This window comes from Nicotiana tabacum, chromosome 14 (assembly GCF_000715075.1).
Source record: "Nicotiana tabacum cultivar K326 chromosome 14, ASM71507v2, whole genome shotgun sequence".
Lineage (NCBI taxonomy): Eukaryota > Viridiplantae > Streptophyta > Magnoliopsida > Solanales > Solanaceae > Nicotiana > Nicotiana tabacum.
Window position 1 is genome coordinate 14,075,755 of NC_134093.1, and position 20,984 is coordinate 14,096,738.

The 20,984-nt window shown below is 35.2% G+C and overlaps 1 protein-coding gene and 1 non-coding gene across 2 annotated transcripts; one reads left to right on the forward strand and one right to left on the reverse strand.

Moving 5' to 3' along the window:
* Positions 1-4,990: 4,990 nt before the first annotated feature.
* LOC107802764 (quillaic acid 3-O-glycosyltransferase CSL1-like) lies at positions 4,991-12,223 on the forward strand. Its single transcript, XM_016626323.2, has 8 exons — positions 4,991-5,622; positions 6,298-6,384; positions 8,272-8,403; positions 8,510-8,722; positions 9,218-9,383; positions 9,473-9,648; positions 10,375-10,722; positions 11,580-12,223. The coding sequence occupies exons 1-8, from the start codon at positions 5,365-5,367 to the stop codon at positions 12,042-12,044; spliced, it is 1,845 nt and encodes a 614-aa protein (XP_016481809.2). The 5' UTR covers positions 4,991-5,364; the 3' UTR covers positions 12,045-12,223.
* Positions 12,201-12,304, reverse strand: LOC142169222 (U6 spliceosomal RNA). Its single transcript, XR_012698935.1, has one exon. It is a non-coding gene; the product is annotated as a U6 spliceosomal RNA (small nuclear RNA).
* Between the last annotated feature and the right edge of the window lie 8,680 nt (positions 12,305-20,984).

Consider the following 20,984-nt stretch of genomic DNA (forward strand, 5'->3'; position numbering starts at 1 on the left):
TTTGCGCTGGTAGTGCACTGAATGAAGACTAGCCTGAGTGAACATTGTAAGAACCATGGCTAGCTGATGCACCACAATGAGTTGGACGACCCGTCTGAGCGTGTCTGTAAGAACGACCCCTACCACGGTGAAAATGACCCCCTGAAGGAACAACTGTAATCACCCGGACCACGAGGCCTCTTAGCCTCTCTCTCTCTCCACGTTCCTGGCTATGAACCATCTCTATCTGCCGAGCAATGTCCACTACCTCATCAAAAGTAGCACCAGATACTCTCTCCCTAGTCATAAGTAACCGCAACTGATATGTGAGGCCATCAATGAATCTCCTAATCCTCTCCCTATTAATGGGAACCAACCAGATTGCGCGACGAGCCAATATTAAGTTAAGAAGTACGCGACCTCTGTGGGTCCCAACAGTACAATCATATAGCCTAAGCATGATTTCTAACATGATTTACATTCAAATTTTATCAACACATAGAGAGCATATAGCTAACAATAAAATATTCAACTTTACAGTTTCCCGGGACAGACCAAGTCACAATCCCCTCGGTGCACGCCCACACGCCCGTCACCTAGCATGTGCGTCACTTCCAAAATAATCACATGATACCAAAATCCGGGGTTTAATATCCTCAGGACCAGATTTAAAACTTTTACTTACTTCAACCCGTGAAATTCTATTTCTGCAATGTCCTTTCCTCGTGAATTGGTCTCCAAACGCCTCGAATCTGGTCATAAATAATTCGTTTCAGTCAATAAAATTCATTGAAATTAATTCCACAACAAAATAATGATTTTCCATAAAAATCTGAAAATTAGCTCAAATATCGCCCGTGGGGCCCACGTCTTGGAACTCGACAAAAGTTACAAAATCCGGAAACCCATTCAACCAAGAGTCTAACCATACCAATTTTACCAAAATCCGACCCCAACTCGACCCTCAAATCTTCAATTTAAACCAATACGGTTTTTAAATTTTTCCAACTCAATTCACCAATTAAATGATAAAAACAATCATGGATTCGGGTAATTTAACCAATATTGAGTTAAGAACACTTACCCAGTTGTTTTCTCTGAAAATCACCAGAAATCGCCTCAAATCCGAGCTCCAAATCGTCAAAAACTGAAAATGGGGAAGTCCTATTTTCAGAACTTAAATTCACTGCCCAGGCTTTTCTTCTTCGCGAACGCGGTCAGTGCCTCGCGTTCGCGAAGCACAAAATATCTCCCGTCCAAATTCCTCCTTCGCGAACGCGACATCACCCTCGCATTCGCGAAGCACAAAATGCCTCTGCCTCAATGGCTTCTACGCGAACGCGTTCAACCCATCGCGAACGCGATGCTTCGTTCCCCCTCACTACGCGAATACGATACCCCCTACGCAAATGCGTAGACCAATTGCCTGGGGTCCTCATCTGCTTCCTCTCTTCTTCGCGAACGCGTAAGATCTCTCGCGTTCGCGATGCACACCCAGTCCACCCTTAGCGAACGCGTGCTTCTCTTCGCGAACGCGAAGAGAAAATATTGCCAGCCTCTTAGTTCCTCTTCGCGAACGCGAGGCTCCATTCACGAACGCGAGGAAGGAAACCAGATGGTGCATCAAAAAAATTCCAGCAGAGTTCCAAGTCCAAAATCCAACCCGTTAACCATCCGAAACTCACCCGAGCCCCTCGGGATCTCGATCAAATATACCAACAAGTCCTAAAATATCATACGGACTTAGTCGAATCCTCAAATCATCTCAAATAACGCTAAAACTATGAATTACACCCCAATTCAAGCCTAATGAACTTTGAAATTTTTAATTTCTACAAACGACTCCGGAACCTATCAAATCACGTCCGATTGACCTCAAATTTTGTACACAAGTCATAAATGACATAACATCGGTATTTCAATTTTTAGAATCGGATTCCGATCCCGATATCAAAAAGTCAACCCCCCGGTCAAACTTTTCAAAAATTAAACTTTCGGCATTTCAAGCCTAATTCCTCTTCGGATTTCCAAATAATATTCCGGACACGCTCCTAAGCCCAAAACTACCATACAGAGCTATTGGAATTATCAAAATTCAAATATGAGGTCGTTTACACATAGGTCCATATCCGGTTCACTTTTCTAACTTAAAATTTTTAATTATGAGACTAAGTGTCTCATTTCACTCCGAGTTCCTTTCGGACCCGAACCAACTAACCCGATAATTCATAAATCAATTGCAAGACATAAATTGAGCAGTAAATGGGGGAACAGGGTTATAATATTCAAAACGATCAGCCGGATCGTTACAATAATTAGATTTAAATGACTTCAATTAGCTGTGGAAAGATAATGTTTTGGTCGTTTTCGTCTATATAAGGTCAACTCTTGGGAAGGGTAGCAAAATTACCAATTCTCCTAAAATTCTGCCACTTTACCTTATTCTTTAGTGGGGTAGTTTCCATATTAAGGTATTTTTTAAATTCTTTAATTTGGACTTACTTTTATCAATCTGCAATGATATCTTTTTCTCTCGTGAAAAGAAAAAAGCTAATAAAAATAAAAAGGCACAATAAATTTAGGCTTAAATTCGTTAACTATAAGAGCTCCAGTTCCTTTTGTTAATAACAAGAACGATTGTTATCAATTACTAAAAAGTAATTGAAAGGAAAAAAAACGAAGATGTACTGTTTTACTTATTATCAATTACGATACAAATAAGTAACAACAATAACATACCCAGTGTAGTCCCACAAGTAGGGTTTGGGAAGGTTAAAGTGTATGCAGTCCTTACTCCTACCTTTAAGAAGACAGAGAACATATTTTCGATAGACCCTTGGCTCAGCAAAGATAAATGGAAGGGAAATAACAAGCAAACCAAATTTGACAACCTAAACGAAAATACTTATCAATTACCATACACATTAATATAAAAAATGTTCCAACTTTCTTAATGAATTATATGTTTATGAATGATGATTGATGAGATATCTTCTAGAGTCACTTAGATTTATTAGTTTATTAGTAAATTCTTTATCAAAAAATAGAATCCAAACAATACATCCTTTTCAGGTACGTTTTCAACCTTTTTTAGGTTCAATTTATGTTTCAAAGAAACTCTTGCTACAATCAACCGTAGCTAGTTTTATTTTATTTTTTCTTAAACGAAGAAATTTTATTTTGTTTCACAAATCACTATCCACGACTTTTTCAGGATTCTTCAGGATTTATCTTTACAGCAAGAATCCTATTTTGTACTGAACTGGATTTTAGTATTAAATATATGAACATGTCTATTCAAGGAAAAAAAAAAAGAAAAAAAATCAACCACGAGATAACTCAATCATGTCCTAGAAGTTATCATATACATGGGCGGAGCTAGCTCAGATACGGGTTCGGACCGAATAACTTTTGCTCAAACAATATATTTGTATTGAGAAATTTTATTAAAAATGCACATATATTTAATTTAGAACCTGGTTATTAATATTTAAAATTATCATTTCAAAATTTAAAACTCATAAAGTTATAATTCATATACTAAGCTGGTAACAATAGACACTACACTTCTTTTTTAGAAACTACACTTAATCTTTGCAAAAAGGCCGAGAAAGGTATAATAAGTCGTGAAAGTAACTAGGAGATTATTATAATATTTTTAGAAGACATTTCATTTTTAATAGGAAATCTCTTTCACAACCTAGTTATTTACATTTAGCAACTTTAGCTGACTATTGAATATAAACAAATTATTTACTATCATGAGCAGGTGTACATTTGCTGACCAGACGTAAGAATCAGTCGATTAAAAACTTTAACTCTTACTTAATGACAGTAAGGAAAGATGAATATTTTTCAAATTTTCCCAAGAAATTCAAAAAAAAAAAAAACAAATTCCACAGGATTTTATTTCTCAATTTTCATATACACACAGAGAGGTAAGAATCCAGTTGAGGACTTTTCAGCTTTATTAAAAAGAATTTGAATTTCTAATTTTATTAATTAAGAACAATTTTGTTCCAAATTTTATAGTTTGTGGCCGCCAAAATTCAATTTGAAGCGATCAGCCCCAGGTAGATGAAGTAATTTTTATGAGATGTTAACCGAATTGATTTCATATTTTACAGCCGAACTAACAATGGGGTCGTACATTTCAAAACCACCAATTAGGAATTTTGCTTCCTAGGTAAAATGCCAAAAAATAGGATCTCTACAAACTCGAGAAGAATAAGAACATTGTAAGTTTATACTGTTACACGTTACATGTACTTTAGATTATGCGTCTTTTATTTTATTGTTATTGCTATTTTGAAATATCAAAAATTGAAAATTTTAGGACCTAATATGTTTTTTTTTTTTAAAAGAGAGAGAATTGTGGGAGTATATAAGTCAAATCTGTAATAATAACTCACGATATTTGGAGAAATATAATTCATATATATGAGACTAGTCATTATTGAATTTGTGACCTTTTGGTATGGCATAACCTTGCCATTCAAGGCAGGTCTCACTGAATTGGCATATAATAGTATTTTTAGTTTCCTAATATTTATCTCCTAATGACAAAATTAACTATTCTTAATTCAAGTCCAAAGATTATTTAATTGCTTCTTTATCGATGAAAATAATTACAATCATTACAATAACAACAATTTTTGTGTCCAGCAAGTTAATTTCGGTTATATAAATTCTCACTCACCATGTTACTTTATTTAAACACACCTCATTCTAATAGTATTAAATCATAAAAGATAAAAATAAAAATAAAAATTAAAAGATGAAGTAGCAATAAACTATGGAAACAAAAGTATCACGGAACTGAGTTTTATAAAAACATTTTACTCTTACTTTGTTGCGTTTGACCATGGTGCCGTTTCACAACATTCACTTTTATTTTATTTTTATATAACATTCACATTATCAAGAATAATAAAACAAAATATGGCACTTGTTTTTAGCCTATTATGATTAGATCCTTGTTTATATATAAAGAGCAACTAACTCACTTCTCTAAAACCAGCTCAAGAAACTAAGTAAAAGAAAAAAATGGCCATGGCCTCCCCTTGCCTCAATACATGCACAGTACAACAACCTCGAGCAATACTTAGTAGAATCCACATATTATTACACTTTTCAGCCATATTAGGGTTACTTTACTATAGAATAAAACACTTATTCCAAAAAGACGTATAAATTATATCATGGAGTCTTATAACAATTGCAGAGCTTATTTTCACTTTCATATGGTTAATTACACAATCTTTCCGTTGGCTTCCGGTTGCTCGGTCCGTCGTGCCGGAAAATCTTCCGGCCGATAAAGAATTACCTAGTGTTGACGTGTTTATATGTACAGCTGATCCTATTAAAGAACCAGTTGTTGAGGTTATGAATACTATTTTATCAGCTATGTCACTTGATTATCCGCCGGAAAAGCTCGCCGTTTATCTTTCCGACGACGGTGGTGCCGCCGTGACGTTGTATGCTATAAAGGAAGCATGTGTTTTTGCTAGGGTTTGGGTGCCTTTTTGTAGGAAGTATGGAATAAAGACTATATGTCCAGAGGCATTTTTCTCTTCTTTTGGTGATGATGAACGTTTGAATATGCGTGGAAATGAATTCAAGAATGAAGAGGAAAATATCAAGGTAAGATTAATTAGTTATCCTTTTCGACGAAAAAAAATTGAGCCAAAATTTTTATTAAGGGATTCAAAATATAAAGAAGTAAAAATAGGAAAAAGCCAAGGGAATTCGATATCTACTATAGTTACATATACAATAATTTTAACCTTATATGTACAGTGTACTTTTTCGGCAAAGAAATTCGGAACTCCCTTTATCTCCGCCCCATTCGTAATTATCTCTTTCTTCTAATTTATTTTAATGTGATTTAGACATAAAAATACATTTATTAATGCATATTAATTAATTATTTTATTCGAGCATTGCAGCGACGATAAAAACAATGTTCTTATAAACCTTAAATATACTCGTTAGTAAAATCTCAGGGGATTAAATTTAAGAACAATATGCTAGCAACTGCCCTATATTTAAGAAATACCAAGAAAAGTATATGATCTTTGTGTTTCTCTCTCAAAGTAATGAAATTTTGAAAGAGTTGACTTACTTTCATTTGTCCGGAGTTATCCGTTTATCTGTTTATACTTATTTTTTATCTTGTCATTTTCAACATATAATTTTGTCCATGATTGAACTTCTAATTTAGAACTGGACAAATTTCGGCAGAAGAGGATGAAGGTATTAAAAGATAATTTGGACTTCACTTTTAAATATAAGATAATGGGTATTTTTCTTGTGCAGGCGGCATACGAAGTATTGAAGAAAGATGTAGAGAAAGCCAGTAGTGTTGAAGGGTCCGTCAGAATGGATCGACCTCCCTATGTTGAGGTGCGAAATATAATTCTTCATAATCGTAATTTACTAGTGTATGGTAAAAAAGTAATTATTGTTATTCTATCCGATTCAATTTAGATGACAAATATCGCTTATCGAAAGTCAAACTATGAGAAAAGTCAAATTATTATATGAAGTTTGATTAATATTTTTAAAATATATTTTTATCATATGAGAAAAGTTGCAACTTAAATTACTTTTCGTACGGTCTCTGAATATCAAAATTTTGATTTTAAAATATTGAGTTGAACTAATTCAATTTAACTTTAAAATTTAGTCAAATTAACTATCGATAAGCGAAATGTGTCATTTAATATAGAAATAGAGGGAGTATTATGCTATGATATCTAATTAATTAGTACACATCTATAGGTTTGTTGTAAGAAAATTTAGGTTAAAAAAACGTAATGGAGTTAAGATTAACAATGATAACTGATATTATGAGCTTTTTTCCCATTTAAATCATGGTACACAATGTTTTGCTTCTATGATTCTCATAATTACACTAAAATATCATATACTACTTGTCTTCATCAAGTTCACAAAATTAATTAGAACGTAATTACCAAATCAAACTTCATTGGCTACTCGAACTGAGAATAAATAAGTTTATGGGGAAAATGGAAATTATAGCTTCCTCCATCAAAGAGTTAATATTTGGCCAAATACATATACAATCCCTCTAACTTGACACGAAATTCTCTTGGCACCTCATCTTAGCCAAGTTCAAATTGAACACTTCATGTATACCTAAACTGTGTCATTTGTAACAAATAAGGAAACACCACATGACTTTTTAGTCAAACTAATGCCAAAAATAAGAAGAAGAAAAGCTTTTGAGCCTAAAGAAAACGAAGGAAAATTATTTTTTAAGAACCCCCTTCTTGAGTATCATCTTCTCCACCATCAACTCAGATTTTTATCCTTTCCAACATCAAAACCCTTCAACCCTTTTTCTCTACCATCTACTATTGACTCAACATCACCACTTCAAAGTTCTATTTCCAATTCGCAGACCATCTCTGTAAATTGTTGAGAAAAACGAGCACCATATGGGTCTTAGAATTTTATCATAGACCACAATGAAAATTAAGAATAAAGACAAAAGACAAATATGGTATCGCAGTTGTGCTGCAGATTTCATTAGGTGATAAATATTTTATTATTGGGGCAGGGTGTTGTACTGTTGTAAGATCATTGCAGATCATTTGAAGTATATTTGTGTGAACATAATAATAATAATAATAATAATAATAATAATAATAATAATAATAATAATAATAATAATAATAATAAAAAGAATTAGTAATTTGTCATCAAATTGCAAGTTAGCTTTTGGTCCATTTTTTGATGTCTTACAGAGGTTAAGCTCCAATTGTATATTATCTACCTGTTTTGCCAAGAATGAAATGGGACCGAGATTCTGGATTTCCTATAAAACTTTTCAAAAGTTCTCAAAATTTTCTCCGAACACAATGATCTCACAGGCTTGTTAAAAAACTTCTCTTTCGATAGCTCAACTTCCTCTTTCTTTTTCTTTTGTTAAAAAATAATGGAAGAAAACAGTGATCTGTCAAGAAGAAGAGATCGAAAATAGAAAGAAGAAGAGGCGTTGTGCAGTAAAAAACGAAAAAGCAAAAGGTAACTTTTTAAGGAGTGGGGCCCATTTTATATTTGTTAAAGTCATTTTACGCGCTAGATAAAAGTGAGAAACAAACATTGATCCATGTCAGCATAATTGTTTAATTGTACAGTTTAATGGTACTTAAAGTGTTCAATTGGAACTTGGCTAAGATGAGGTGCCTACATAGAATTTTGTGACAAGTTTGAGGGGCTATCTATGTATTTGGCCTTAATATTTTATCATGTAATGAACTGCAGGTGATACATGATAATATGAAAAACGAAGGGTGTGAAGTCAAGCAAAGCAAATTGCCTCTATTAGTTTATATGTCACGTGAAAGGCGACCATCGCGCCCTCATCGTTTCAAGGCCGGAGCTTTAAACGCTCTTGTAAGCACCAAAATTAGCGATAATATGTATATATTTTTTACATCTTTTAGTTAACAAGCATACTGAATGTGAAACTTATCACTAATTTTGGTGGTAATGACTGCAGCTTCGAGTTTCAGGGGTAATGAGCAATGCACCATATATGCTTGTGTTGGATTGTGACATGTATTGCAATGACCCTTCCTCTGCCAAGCAAGCCATGTGCTTTCATCTTGATCAAAATATATCTACTACTCTTTCTTATGTACAATTCCCTCAAACTTTTTACAACGTTAGTAAAAATGACATCTACGATGCTCAATCAAGATCCGCTTACAAGGTATACACATCCTGTTATATCGCAATTGAAAACTATATATTTCAGGTTATTTCAACTTCATAGCATCTATATTTTGGATTTAAGTTATATGCAGTTATGCACTAATAGTGTAAAGTTGTCTCCGTGTGGCGTATAGGTCACAAGTTTGAGCCGTAGAAGCAGACACTAATGCTTGCATTAGGGTAGACTGTCTATATCACACCCTTGAGGTGCAGCCCTTCCCCGGATCCTGCGTGAATATGAAATGCTTTGTGCACCGGGCTGCCCTGCCCTGCTGCGCTAATTGTATAAAGATATTTTATAATATCAATGTATCTTAACATGTGACAGTAAATTAGTTACTATTTTTAACAGATCGCCAACTAACCTTATTATAGAGATTCACTTATTAGTTATCTTATAAATAACCTGATTACATAAATATTTTTAGATAAATTATTTTTAGACCGTCCGTACATATAACTTAGCATATATTTTTTTGGTCACTCTATACAGAATAAGTATCAAGGCATGGATGGAGTAGGAGGTACTGTTTGTGCAGGCACAGGCTATTATTTGAAGAAAGAAGCATTATATGATAGTCCAAATAACCAGAATATGACTCCACTTTTTCTAAAAGCTCAGTCTGAGTACAAGTGGGAATCACTAATGTTTCAATCAGGTCTACAACTTATTATTTCACATTGAATTATATTTTTTTGTGCATATAATTCTTACAACATTAGTTAATTATATATTTGGTATTCACAGAGGAGTTACTTCAAGAGGCAGAGGAAAAGTTTGGTGCTTCTAGAAAGTTCATTAATTCGATTAACTCTTTGAATGATCAAAGAAAAGGAAGGGAGATTCTATCAAATGAGATTATAGATGAAGCTAAAACTCTAGCTTCTTGCAACTTTGAAGAAAATACAAGTTGGGGTGAAGAGGTAAGTATTCATCTTACTACATACTTCTATTTCATATCAAAAAGGCGGATTGACCTGATTTTGGGCGGGTTAAAATTGGATAAGTCAATAAATGGGCGGGTCAAATGACCCGTCAAAAAGCTACTTGAGCTGAAATGGGTTAGGTCAAGATGGGCTAAAATTTGGGTCGTAGTCCAACTCTTACCAAGCTTTAATAAATGTGTGTTGTTTTCTTATGGATTTTTAATTATCATAATTTTTTATTTATTTATTATGGTCATATATAATATATCAAATAAAAAAAAATTAGTTTTAAAATATTTTAGCAAAATTACTCGTGGATCAATTTGGGCTAAAAATCAGCCCAACTTTAGATGGGTTGAGATGAGTTGGATCAAGATAGATTGAGTTCCACAAAGGGGTATTATCACTTTTAGCCTGCGCCAGAAACTATTTACATCTAGTAGCCGAAAAAGTGTATAAAATTTGTATAATTTTTATATATAACATACAAAATGTGTATATATAAAAAAATATATAAATTTTATATATTTTTTTAGCTATTATTTTTTCAGCGGCTATACAATGTCATTTTCTCATCCACAAATGGGTGAGTTAATGACCGACCCAACCTTGAGCGGGTTGGACGAGTTAATTGGGTTTGAACTCAAACTGCCACCCCTATTATCAGTATTTGTTTACTTATGTGATCATCTTATCTAAAAGCTTATACTGTTTTATTTACAGATCGGGTACTCGTATAATAGTTTACTCGAGAGCTCGTACACGGGGTATCTATTGCATTCTAAGGGATGGAAATCTGTTTATCTTTATCCAAAGAGGCCATGTTTCCTTGGTTGTAGCACCATTGATATGAAGGATGCTTTAGTTCAACTTATGAAATGGGCTTCTGGATTAGTACAAGTTGGACTCTCAAAGTATAGTCCTCTCATTTATGGAGTGTCAAGAATGCCTTTAGTCCAAAGCATGTGTTATACATATTTTATGTTCTCACATTTTCTCTCCATTCCTTGCTTCCTTTATGGCATTGTTCCACCATTATGCTTCTTGACTGGCACTTCAGTGTTTCCCAAGGTAAAAACTTCTATCCCTTTGACTCTTGACAATTTATACTAAAGTAATTTGTTAGATTTCTCTAATCAGGTAGCAAAATTTGTATTGCCTACAAGAATTTCTTCAACTAGAATATCATTTTGTTTTTTCATTTTTCATTCGATGTCCGATATCCGCATTGGACCCTATACTAATCCAAACTCGCGCCGCGTAAGGCCGGAAAACGCTCAGGGGTGGAGCCATGATTTAAAGCTTATGGTTTCGAGATTCTAGCCCTTCTAAGTTACTAAGTTCTAAATTGATAATTTATACATATTAAATGGATTTCCTAAGACAAATATAGAGTTTGAACCAATAATACTGAGTTAGGCCGAACAAGTATCTTCAGGCTAGCTCCGCCCCTGGAAGCGCTCCGTAACAAGATTCTTTTCATACTTAGGACTCAAACACGAGACCCTAGTTAAGGATGGAGGAAACATATCTATCTCACTACAACCCTTGTTGGCTCAACTATAATATCATTAAACGTAGAATATCCCGACTTTGCTAGTCAAACAAAATGGACATATGAGTGATTAGTTTACAAGAGTTCGATCGACCGATCACTAGACCAGAAAGAAGAGAAAAAAAGGCCAATCTTCGAAAGGCCTGATGTAGTTTTCATGATAAAACACGTTGATAATAATTTGCTTGTCCATTCCAACAAGAACAGTATATAGAACTAATGTGCCATAGATCACCAACCTGACATACTAATTGAACAGGGGATGACACCAACATAATTGATCAAATTAGTGAATGTCTTCTTGGAAATATGAAAATTAGTGTACATGGCTCATTTCTATTGTCTTTTTTTCTTCTTTTCCCTCTACTTACAGGTGACAAGCCCATGGTTTGCACTATTCACAACTATATTCTCATCATCTTTGCTTGAACATCTATACGAAGTCTTGTCTAGTGGTGGCAACTTGAGGACTTGGTGGAATGAACAAAGAATTTGGATAATAAAAACAGTCACAGCTTGCTTATTTGGATGCTTAGATGTTTTAATGAAGTGGTTAGGTGTTGCAAAAGCAAATTTCAGGTTAACAAACAAAGCGATCGACGAAGAGAAACTCAGGAAATACGAGAAGGGTAAATTTGATTTCCAAGGTGCTAAGTTGTTTATGGTTCCTTTGACATTTTTGGTGATGTTTAATTTGGTGTGTTTCACCTTTGGAATGAAAAGAATGGTCTCAGAGGGGAATTTTGAAGAAATGTTTGGACAAGGTTTTCTTTCTTTTTATGTTTTAGTTCTTAGTTATCCTATATTAGAAGGATTAGTATCAAAGAAAGGCAAGTAAAAGTCCTCAATTTGTTACACCCTATAGCATTTTCTTATTAAGAATAGTTATAGAGGTGAGCTTCTGGACAATGGTGAAAGCAAATTTGTGTATAAAATCGTGTATAAATAATGCTACAATTTAATGTTGAGAAATAACACAAGTATTTGCAATGTCAAATATTTTTTTTTTTGGGACCATTTCTACGTGTCATCCTTGCGCAGGGGCCATGTGAATCTTCTCTGTATCATTCCAATTTTATCGGATGTCCCCGAAGGAACGTGTCAAATATTACGTGTTCAATTTATTACAATATTAGATACAATTAAATTCCTGTATTTGAATCTCTATTATCTAATCCCTTATAATGTCCAAATAATCCATCAATATTGCCCTTATAAAGTAATACAAAAGCTTTAACAACTTCTTAACCCTTTCATCAATAAATTTCTCCCCTTCCATTTTTATCTTTTCATTCAATTCTCTTGCTTTCACATTTACTTATTCCCTAGTCTCTCCTCCACTACCTTCCTTATACCTTTTGCCACCTTTTCTCTCTTTATTTTCCCCATTTTCACCACTCAAAATCTCCACCCCTATGCCAAGTTCCTCCACCAATTAATCTTGAATTCAATGGCTGATCATGATTCATAGGCATGGCTATTATCTGTACGCCAAAAATCATGCTTTTTAACGTCGAATTCCATTCACAATGAGTAACAAAACCTCCAATGCTTGAATGGTTCAAAACTTTACCTTGTGGCACCCATCCTTTTATAACCATCCCTTTTCCCTTTGTCCTTTCCAGAAAACCTTGTGGAGCTATTTCTTCTATAGTAGTATTCACACCTATTGGACATTCGATTGTCCAAATAAATTTGACTCCACTTAGCTCAAGCCCTTTTGCTCTCTCTTCAATTTCTTGCTTTGAGAAAAAAAAAAATTGACTTCCAAATGACACAAACACACTTGAAAATGTATCCTTCTTGTCTAGCCATGATTGAATTGTCACCATATTTCTCCTCCACCTATATTGGCCTCATGGATGAGTACGCCAATTGGTATCAACTCCTTATTTCCCAAGATAGAAACATAATCTCTATACTTTCCCTCAATATCCCTACAAGTGTTCAACAAAACAATATCATGAGATTGTTCAAAGGATTTAAGGATCACGTGTAATAACTCTATATTCTTTTAATAAAAAGAGAATTATTAAGTACCTACACCTAAGAGATTGAGCCTAGTGGGCTAAATTTATACATACACAATTAGTTAGCCTTTTAAAAGACTTTGAATAATTTACAAAGGTTAAAAGTGGGCCAGGCCTCACCATTTTATTACTGGCCACATGAGATGTCTACGGTAAAGAGTAAGAGAAATATATGTACTTGGTTTTATTTAAGAAAAGAAAAGCACACAGATGAGTGGCCTTCAGAAATTTAAGGGAATGGCAATACAGGAGAATATGGAGTATTGCTAATAGATTTATATTAGCCTTGCAATCATTATTTGAAGGGTTAAAGAATTACAAAGTGTATTACCTTTTTTGTCGAGCAGTTCAACAAGAAGCACCCTCGGCTATGTTGGAATTTCAGAAATCGGGAAGAAGGTATTAATTAGTAAATTATATTCCATGATTACTGCTATTAGTAATATGCGTATTAAAATATGAAATTTTTTATTATGAAGTAATTTATACTATTCCCCACTTATTCACTGAGTTACATTAAGTGTAATAAGTATATATTAGATGATAGTATCAAGTTGTATAGATTATTTAATTAGTCCTAAGTGGTAGGGGTTAAAGAGATTAGTAAATATTTAACACTTTAAAACTATACAGTGCGGTGGTCCTAAGTAATATTTGAGAAGCTTAAGCAAAGCTTTTACTTGGTCATTATGAAGAGATTAGATTACAACAAATGTTTGCTGCCTTTACAATTGCAGAGGAAAGAGGGTACTTTTTTATTAGTAGGCCAAAAACCTCTGAGTTACAACAAAATACTACCAGACCATTCTTCAAAAAATGAGGAGCCTATGAACAAAATGACTCCCATAATCAGAGTGGTAATTAAAGAAATTAGCCTTATCATATCTACTTCTAAAATTTGGTAATTGCCATTTATCAAGTTGGAAGGGTCCCTTTGCTCCACCAGGTAGCTGCTGGAAGCTGTCAAAGAAATTAGCATTCTCCAATGTTGTAGCATGCTTCGCCAAGGCATCAGCTACTTGATTTGCTTCCCTGTAGCAATGTGAAATCTTTACTCGATCTTGATCACATTTGTGTTGTATCTTCAATGATCTTCCTCATCTTAGCATTATGTGTTTTCTTGTTTTGCAACATATCCACAATTAGCATAGAATCTAATTGTAGCTCAAAAGTATTAACACCTTGGCTCAGACATAACTGTATTCCAGCTTTTGCTGCCAAGGCACGTGGATGCTACATTGTACATGTATGGAGAATGCCGCGATGAGATCTCCAGCTGCATTTCTTAAAATACCACCTATTCCTGCTTTGCGTTTTCCTTCCATGTAGCTTCCATCATTGTTCATTTTGACATTCCCTTGTTCTGGAAGCTTCCAAATTAGAGGGAATTATTTTTGAATATGTTTGAGATTCTCGATGTCTTCACAGAGTTTAACCCAAGGCCACGTTAGTTCACAATTGAGAAATGTAATCCCCAAAGCTGCTTTGATATTCCAGTAAATATTATGTTCCATGTCACTATATAAAAACTTCTTCCGGAGTCCCATATCTACAGGCGCACCAACTTTTCCACAATTCCCATATAATTACAATAGGAGTAATATGTAAAAGGTATTTGTGAACATCATTTTTTGGCCTAACACCCCACCATTGAGCTGTTAAGCTTCTAATAGTGTTCCCTTGACCATTAACTCTTAATGGATTACCAAACTTTCTCCAAAGGTAAACAACATGCTGACTTTCTACAAATGTATGTTGTATAGTCTCACATTCGGGAACTAAACAACATGCACACCTTGAGACCATTTGGTTTCCAAATCTGATCAACATTTAGGAAAAGGAAGCTTTTTCTGAAATAATATCCAAGCTAAGAATGAGATCTTAGTGGGGATATTCCTGTTCTACACCTTTGAGAGTATGAAGTTTATAGGTCTCCTTCTTCTAGTGATCTGCCAAGCTGAGGCATTGGTGAAATTTGTTGAGGTTTTATTTTTAAGATGTAATATTCTTAAAATGAGGGTGAATGGGAAATGGAGGGAAAATGAAATTTTGAGTAAAATTTTAAGTTTCCCCCTCTTAACAATGAGACATTGTCCCATATTGGAAGTGAAAGACATTTTTGGTGGGTATATATATAATTGCTCTTCTTGTAGCTCTTAAAGAGTTAAGAAGAAAGCAAGCCTCGCGCCGTCGTCGTCGCTCGCTCGGCTCGGCTTCGGTGATCGATTGATTGATTAATTTTTTGGACCAAATTTATTTGTTAATAGTAAATATTAACGTAAGATTATCCGTATTTGTAAACAGATATTTTCCAATCCGTGTATTGATAATTTGGCAGCCGGATAATGGTCTTCCCACCATGAAGTGCTTGCTCCACAAATATGAAGTGCTTGCTCCACAAATATGTAATGCTTGATCCACCATGAAGGGTGGACGTTTGGTCTTGCACTCCTTCTTGGCTGCTATATATATGAGCAGCAAATGTTGAAGAAATACTGAACTCAACATACAATTCGCTCAACAAATTGGCTATACATTGCACTCCTTCCTCTCAGAACTTCCATACGTTTTTCTGAGTATATACTCCTTCGTTCTGCATTGTTTTTTAACTTCAAACAAAGCAACTGTAAGTGTGATTTGCTACCGAACTTTGTGTTCGCCGAAATACTTGGGTTTGAAGTACCGCTACACCAGTGTGTTATTCGTTCTATCCTGGGAGGAAATAATCTATTACCTTGGGTACTAGGAGGGGATTAAATTCCTTAAGGAAACACTGTGAATTCAGTGGGCTCGAATTTATTTTTATTGTTTCATTACGTTAACTTATATTTTGAGAATTAATATTTACAAATACAGCAATATTGACCGGGAATAACAATCTTAAGGAATTTAATATTTATTTCTGTACTTGTGTTATTCTTATTATTCTGCAAACTAAAACCTTTGTGGTTTGTGTACTCCCGTTTTGGAGAGTTAAGCCTTCGTGGCATTTTGTTGGATATTAAAATCTACGTGATTTTTACTCCAGTTTGAAAACGTGTATTAAACGTTTGTTTGTGTCATTCTTTTCTGAAAAAGATGATGACTGAAAACGAAAACCAAGTTGTTCCGATGGCGACTGCCAACGCAACGACAAGCCGAACACCGGCGTTGGCACCGGCAGAAAAACCCGGAAAATTTTCCGGGATTGATTTCAAACACTGGCAGCAGAAGATGTTCTTCTACTTAACTACGTTATGTCTACAAAAGTTCATCAAGGAAGATGTTCCTGATCTGCCGGATAAAACTCCAGATAATGAATGCTTTCTCGTGATTGAAGCGTGGAAGCATTCTGATTTTTTATGCAAGAATTATATTCTTAGTGGACTGGATGATAATCTGTATAATGTATACAGTAGCATGGAGACATCCAAAGAATTGTGGAATGCGCTTGAAAAGAAATATAAGACTGAAGATGCCGGGATGAAGAAATTCGTTGCCGCAAAATTTCTGGACTACAAAATGATAGATAGCAAGTCTGTTATTACTCAAGTCCAGGAATTGCAAGTGATTATTCATGATCTACTTGCTGAAGGTCTTGTAATCAACGAAGCATTCCAAGTAGCAGCAATGATTGAGAAGTTGCCTCCGTTGTGGAAGGACTTCAAAAATTATTTGAAACACAAACGAAAGGAAATGTCCCTTGAAGATCTCATTGTTCGGTTGAGAATCGAAGAGGACAATAAAGCTGCTGAAAGGAGAGGCCGTGGAAATTCAACAATAATGGGAGCAAATATTGTTGAAGCTAACAAAAAGAGGAAGAAGGCTTCTGGTCCGAAATACAACCCAAGCAAGAAGCGGTTCAGTGGAAACTGCTACAACTGTGGGAAAACCGGACACAAATTTACGGAGTGTCGTGCTCCGAAGAAAGACAAGAAAAGGGGTCAAGCAAACATGGTAGTAAACCATGATGATGTAGATAACTTGTGTGCCATGCTCTCTGAATGTAACTTGGTGGGAAATCCTAAACTGTGGTGGTTTGATTCAGGAGCCACTTGCCATGTTTGTACAGTTAGAGAGGCTTTTGCTACCTATGCTCTTGCTGAACCCGGAGAGACAGTTTATATGGGAAATGCTTCAACAGCAAAAGTTGAAGGATATGGGAAGATATTTCTAAAAATGACTTCTGGCAAGGTCATGACTTTGAACAATGTCCTTCATGTTCCCGAAATGAGAAAGAATTTAGTCTCTACTGGACTTTTTGTTAAGCACGGTTTTAAGTGCGTTTTTGTATCCAACAAGGTTGTAATTAGTAAGAATGGAACATTTGTGGGAAAAGGTTACCTCACCGAGGGCCTTTTCAATCTAAATGTAATGGTTGTTGAAAATAATAATAATATTTCAGCTTCTTCTTACTTACTTGAGTCAAATGATTTATGGCATGTACGTTTGGGTCATGTCAATTATAAAACCTTGCGAAAAATAATTAACTTGGAAGTACTGCCCAAGTTTGAATGCGAAAAATCAAAATGTCAAATATGTGTGGAATCTAAGTATGTTAAACATCCTTATAAGTCAGTTGAAAGGAATTCAAATCCTTTAGACTTAATTCACACAGATATTTGTGACATGAAGTCAATACCATCTCGCGGTGGAAAGAAGTATTTCATAACTTTTATTGACGATGGTACTCGATATTGCTATGTTTACTTACTGAATAGTAAAGATGAAGTAATAGACGCATTCAGGCAATACAAAAATGAAGTTGAAACGCAACTTAACAAGAAAGTAAAAATGATAAGAAGTGATAGGGGTGGTGAATATGAATCTCCTTTTGAAGAAATATGTTTAGAATATGGAATTATTCATCAAACAACAGCCCCTTACACGCCCCAATCTAATGGGATTGCGGAAAGAAAGAATCGCACATTAAAGGAGATGATGAATGCGTTGTTGATAAGTTCTGGTTTGCCACAGAACTTGTGGGGGGAAGCCATTCTTACGGCTAATCGAATATTAAATCGAGTGCCCCATAGCAAATCACAATCCATTCCTTATGAACAATGGAAAGGAAGGAAGCCCAACTTGAATTATTTTAAAGTGTGGGGGTGTTTGGCAAAAGTGCAAGTTCCTAAACCCAAAAGGGTAAAGATAGGACCGAAAACCGTTGATTGTGTTTTCATAGGATATGCGATAAATAGTAAAGCATATCGATTTCTGGTTCATAAATCAGAAAATCCCGACATTCATAATAATACGGTTATAGAATCAGATAATGCTGAGTTTTTTGAAAATATATATCCGTATAAAAAGGAATGTGAATCGTTTGGTGAAGGATCTAAACGACCTCGGGAAGAAACAAAAGAAAGTACATGTAATCAGGAGAATCCAAGACGTAGTAAACGTCAAAGAACGTCTACTTCATTTGGACCAGATTTTGTGACTTTCTTATTGGAGAATGAGCCTCAAACATTTAAAGAAGCTATGACTTCTTCGGAATCATTGTTTTGGAAAGAGGCAGTCAATAGTGAAATAGAATCCATATTGAACAACCATACATGGGAATTGGTTGATCTTCCTCCTGGAAATAAACCTTTGGGTTCTAAATGGATTTTTAAGAGAAAAATCAAAGATGATGGCACTATTGATAAATTCAAGGCAAGGCTCGTAGTCAAAGGGTATAGACAACGAGAAGGTCTAGACTACTTTGATACATACTCTCCAGTTACAAGAATTACGTCCATACGGATGTTAGTAGCATTAGCTGCAGTGTATGGTCTTGAAATTCATCAAACGGATATTAAGACGGCCTTCTTAAATGGAGAGTTGGAGGAAGAAATTTACATGGAACAACCTGAAGGGTTTGTGGTTCCAGGTAAAGAAAAGAAGGTATGTAGACTTGTTAAGTCTCTTTACGGACTAAAACAAGCACCCAAACAATGGCATGCGAAATTTGACCAAACAATGTTGTCAAATGGTTTTAAGATAAATGAATGTGATAAATGCGTGTACATTAAAAATGTTCCAAATCACATAGTCATTGTTTGCCTATATGTGGATGATATGTTGATAATGAGTAATGACATTGCCAACATAAATTGTACTAAGCGTATGCTCAATAGCAAGTTTGATATGAAAGACTTGGGAGTTGCTGATTTAATTCTGGGAATTAAGATCAATAAGACTCCTCAAGGTCTGGCATTGTCACAATCTCATTATATTAAGACAGTACTTGAAAAATTCAAGCACTTGGGCTTTAAAGTTGCAAAGACTCCAATTGACGTGAATCTTGCATTAGCAAAGAACAAAGGCCAAAGCATATCACAATTGGATTATGCTCGTGTATTGGGATGCTTAATGTATATCATGAATTGTACACGACCAGACATAGCTTGTGCTATAAGTAAACTGAGTCGATATACGAGCAATCCAGGCCAATCTCATTGGATGGCAATGAAACGAGTTTTGGGATATTTAGAACATACCCAGAACTTTGAATTGCACTACAGTAATTTCCCTGCGGTGATTGAGGGATACTGTGATGCAAATTGGATCACCGGTTCAACTGATTCTAAGTCCACGAGTGGATATGTATTCACTATTGGTGGAGGAGCGGTATCTTGGAAGTCGTCCAAACAAACATGTATTGCCCGCTCTACAATGGAGGCCGAATTCATAGCCTTAGATAAAGCCGGTGAAGAAGCTGAATGGCTCCGGAATTTCTTGGAAGACATTCCATTTTGGCCCAAACCGTTGGCACCAATATGCATACATTGTGATAGTCAAGCGGCAATTGGAAGGGCTGGGAGCGTCATGTATAACGGTAAATCTCGTCATATACGACGAAGACATAAAACCGTTAGGCAATTACTCTCTAGAGGAATTATCACAATTGACTATGTAAAGTCAAGTGATAATGTGTCGGATCCACTTACAAAAGGCCTAACTAGAGAGGTAGTTGAGAAATCATCAAGGGGAATGGGGCTATGGCCGAGAACAAGTCATTGTGGCGGTAACTCTACCTAGAAGACTGGAGATCCCAAGATCTAGGTTCAAAGAGATCAAACAAAGTCATTAATGACGGTTCAACATTGTCAAATAAAATTTTAGTCCATTCTCGTAATGAGACAATGTTCAGTACCAAGGATAAAGCATTAAGGCTTTTCAATGATTTCTAAATTTGATACGGGGTATATCAAATAGTGTATCTACAGGATGACACGTTTAGGAATCACCTATTTAAGTGTGAAGTGTGAGCCGCTTCAAGGAGAACTTTGTAAGGCCAGTTCTCTACGCAACTTATGAAACCAGGCGGTGTTCATGGCTGAAACGAACACAACAATGAGAACCAAAGACGGTTAAGGGTTGATTGTGTGACTTATGGTTGTCTAGGTATACACCAAAGATCGACGGTTCAAGATATCAAATCTACCGATTGACCGAGTATATCCGACATAAGTTTACTACGGAAAGTTCAAAGGGAAACCTACTTATCCAGATGCAATTAATCCTTGCTTGTAAATCACACAGTTTTTTCATGCATACTTCCGTGATATAGCCATTCCCCATTCATGTGGGGGATTGTTGAGGTTTTATTTTTAAGATGTAATATTCTTAAAATGAGGGTGAATGGGAAATGGAGGGAAAATGAAATTTTGAGTAAAATTTTAAGTTTCCCCCTCTTAACAATGAGACATTGTCCCATATTGGAAGTGGAAGACATTTTTGGTGGGTATATATATAATTGCTCTTCTTGTAGCTCTTAAAGA